Consider the following 4,274-nt stretch of genomic DNA (forward strand, 5'->3'; position numbering starts at 1 on the left):
TTATTTAATTTTTTTCAGAAATCTAGTTTTCTTTGGAAAATATTAAATACAAGTATGCATTTTTAATCATACTTTATATAATTAGATTAAATTAGCAATAGAATAGCGAAAACCGCATGTCGATACCTTTTTTTTATCTCAAGATATCTCGAGAAACGTGTAAATTTTATACATAACTGTTACTATCACCGGTAAACTAAGTTAATGAAAAGTAGTGTGCTGTGGAAAAAAACAAAATAACATTTTCCAGATGTCAACGTATAAAAATATAATTCATTAAAACAACAATATAAAGAGAAACAATACTATTAAAATTAAATATAACACAGAACAAAAAGAACTACCTAGTGACGACCTAAATAATCAAATTGTTGCCCATCATACACTACTCTAAAATACATTATCCAGAGAATACTAAACGCCATTCAAAGCATATCGAGAGCAGAAATTGAGACTGCTGTTCAATCTACTCTTGAAAGAGTAAATGTTTGCAACGAAAATGATGGGCAAAAATTTGAACGTTTATGTCATCACTAAATAGTTGTTTTTATTTCTTTGTAATAGGGCTTTTCAACGTTTCTCATTTGTTTCGAGCCTCCGTCATATGCCGTATAATCCGTGTATAATATTAATATACGAGATATGAACGAGGCTCGAAACAAATGAGAAGCGTTGAAAAGACCTAATATACGTTGACAGCTGGAAAATGTTTATTTGTTGTTTCCATAGCACACTACTTTTAATGAATTATTTCGTTTACCGGTGACAGTAACAGTTATGTTTTTAAATTTACACGTTTTGTAAGATATCTCGAGATAGAAAAGAGGTATTAACATACGGTTTTCACTATTCTGTTGCTAATTTTGTCTAATTTTGTAATTTGGTATTAAAAATGCATGTTTGTATTTAATATTTGCCAAGGAACACTAGATTTTTGAAAAAAATTAAATAACGCCTTCTAGCTGGCATATTACTCAGTAACTTGGTTCGAAATCATAACTTTTACATTGATGAAAAAGATCTATCTTCAACAAGACCAAGTTTGCAAAATTTGATTAAGCAGAACCGGACTCACAGCCAGTTTTTCATAACAAGGTTCCCACTCACCCCCACCTCTTATTTCCAAAGGTAGACCTAAACTTGTCAAATCAAATATACGTAGAATTTTATGAAGAATACGACAATCGGATTTCCAGTGCCCCTTCATTAGGAAAATTTTGTAAAATTTAGATTTTTTAATTTTTGATATTCAATTACGCCCTCTAGCGGTGGTCCCACAATTATGAAAATAATTTCCAGGCTTTTCCTGAAGCAACTTTTGTTATAAAATTTTTTATTTCAAAGCTCTACTATAAACGGTTTCTGAGATATAGCCGAGAGCCATTCTTATTGGTACAATAGGAATGCTAAATATGCAGTCAGAACAATTCGAAGACGAAGAAGAAGAATAATTTCGCAAAAAAAGTTAAAAATAATTAGAAGCTCGCCCACCCCCCTCTTGGACTAAAATTAATAATATTTATATCAAAATTAATTAAAGTCATAAAAATTAATATTAACCACCCATTCTGCTATTGTTTGGAGCACATCATTTTTATATTTTAATTATTTTTGGGGGTTTTACTATTGCTCTATTGTTCTATCGAATTTTATCTAATAGAAAATAGTGTTAATAATTATCTCGCTATACTCAGCACTATATAAACTATTCAATTGTGAAGCATTATTTATTTTCGGTGTGTCCTTAGTTAAGGGACAGTAAACCAAAAATATATCATTTTATTCTATCGTTATCATGAAAAGTTTAGCACTTGTCACAATTGTTTTTTTCGCCGTTTATCAGGCTGTATCATCTGATGGTCCTCTGTGTGAGAACCCAGACACTTGCGCCAATCAAAAATGTACAGAAAATCTCGTTTGCAGTGATTCCCAAATTCTGGTTCACAATGGAGGTATTTGCGGATGTTGCGATGACTGCTATCTAAAATTATGTAAGTATTTATCAAATTACTATAGTGGAAGTCACATTCAAATGGCAGTGGACGGAAATTTTACTACTTTTTTAAAATAAGCGTGGCCAAACTCAAAAAAATAAGTTCAAAAAGATGTAGTATTTTTCCATTTTACATTCATTAATATTTCCCAAATTATAATTCTTTTACAGGAGCCGGCTCATAACGTACGATTAAAAACTTTGACATTGTAGTTATTTCTGCCATATAGAAAGCACAGGCGTATCTCTGTAACGCTGCCATTTAAATGTGAACTTCAGTATAGTAATTTTACCTGTCGCGTCGCCATGCAACGTGGACAAAATCAATTGCCCCCTACAGTAACTGCTACTTTATCGTATCTCCCTAAAAATTTTTTGACTTCCTCATTTTGTCTGACCGCTAATTATCTAAATAAATAAAGGGTCAAATTTAATTTAGTAAGTCTTGAATGACAGCGATATTCTTCAACTTTGCAGAAAAAAATTGTATAGGGGTCATTCCATTTCAAATCACTCAATTTTGAAGCAAAAAAAAAATTTGGACCTCCGATTTGTCTGAAAATTGGTATATAGCTTCTGCGAGACGTAAAAATAAGATATTTAAGGTCAAAAAATCTTCTTCTTCTTCTTTTTTTCTCAAAATGTTATTTTATGCGATTTTACAGTGATTTGGTGTTTATTTATACAAATTTGCATTTTCTATCGTAAAGTATCAATGAAAAACATAATATTTTAATAGAAAGGACTCAAAAATGTAATTATATGGCATTATAACAAGTTACTTTGATTCAAAACAAGCTTTTGATCAAATTTTATAGTGTAGAAAACGTTAAAATACCGTTTTTTACATTTTTCTCCATTCCCAAAATACATCATAATCGATTTGGCTGAAAATTTGCCCACAGATAAACAAAGTATAGGACTTTAAGTGGTGAGAAGGATTTGAATTATATTACAATACCAAAAAAGTTACATGCAATATAATAGTCAAAAATATAGGCGTCTACTGTAAGTAAAATTAACTCGAAAATATCGACCTCACGACAAAAATTGTTAAAAAGAAATTGTAATAATTGTAAATACGATTTATTTGGAACAATTTTAGTTGCTACCATTTTTGTCGAAAAGTTAAAAATGGCGGAGATATTGAGCCAAACAGGTTCTCCTTTAAAATCAAGATGGCGGCTAACGTAACGGAGGAATTCATTCGTGATTTTAAATTTAGGCTACTATTGACTCCCCTAAAGAACAGAAAAATAAAATTTTGGGCAGCTCGGCATTCAAGGTCAAATGTTATCCCGACTGGACTAATATATACTTTTGAGTCTGATATGTAATTTTTTGGTATTGTAATATAATTCAAATCCTTCTAACCCCTTAAAGTCCTATCTTTTGGCTATCTTTGGGCAAATTTTCAGCCAAATCGATGATGATGTATTTTGGGAATGGAGGAAAATACCAAATACCATAAATAACGGTATTTTAACGATTTTACACTATAAAATTTGATCAAAAACTTGTTTTGATTCAAAATAACTTGTTATAATGCTATATAATTACATTTTTGAGTCCTTTCTATTAAAATATTATGTTTTTCATTGATACTTTACGACAGAAAATGCAAATTTGTTTAAATAAACACCAAATCACTGTAAAATCGCATAAAATCACATTTTGAGAAAAAAAGAAGAAGAAAATTTTTTGACATTAAATATCTTATTTTTACGTCCCGCAGAAGCTATATACCAATTTTCAGACAAATCGGAGATCCAAAATTTTTTGCCTGAGTGATTTGACATGGAATGTACCATAGACCTTCATAAAATCGTGAATTTTAAAAGATCACTTCTTTTTTTTTGTAGATGAAGGCCAAGCTTGCACAAAGTCTAGCCCACTTGCTTTTGGTAGAAAAAACCCCAAAGAAAAATGTGCAGATGGATTAGTATGTAAGCAAGGAAAATGCGCCAAACTCAATTCATGATTTATGAACTTGAAGTTTTTTGTAGATGAATAAATGATAAAAATAATTTGTTTATTATTATTTTATTATTTTTACTAGCGACTTGCCCTCTACAATCACTGCAGTCAATGCTTCACTCAACGAAAAAGGTACGTAATATCAATAAAAATGTTAATTCAGACAACAAACCCAATACTTAAAATTTGTCCAATTCTTGGTTTTTTTGGGACAACAAAACGATGTTCATCAATTCATTATTTTCGTTCGTTGAGCCAATGTATTACGTTTATTGAATGGATGAACATTCATTATGTATACCAT

The 4,274-nt window shown here is 30.4% G+C and overlaps 1 protein-coding gene across 1 annotated transcript; it reads left to right on the plus strand.

Moving 5' to 3' along the window:
• Positions 1-1,717: 1,717 nt before the first annotated feature.
• On the plus strand, positions 1,718-4,020 carry LOC114325755 (uncharacterized). Its single transcript, XM_028273891.2, has 2 exons — positions 1,718-1,991; positions 3,856-4,020. The coding sequence occupies exons 1-2, from the start codon at positions 1,796-1,798 to the stop codon at positions 3,972-3,974; spliced, it is 315 nt and encodes a 104-aa protein (XP_028129692.2). The 5' UTR covers positions 1,718-1,795; the 3' UTR covers positions 3,975-4,020.
• Positions 4,021-4,274: the final 254 nt, after the last annotated feature.

The sequence above is a fragment of the Diabrotica virgifera genome, chromosome 3 (genome assembly GCF_917563875.1).
Source record: "Diabrotica virgifera virgifera chromosome 3, PGI_DIABVI_V3a".
NCBI classification, from domain to species: Eukaryota; Metazoa; Arthropoda; class Insecta; order Coleoptera; family Chrysomelidae; genus Diabrotica; species Diabrotica virgifera.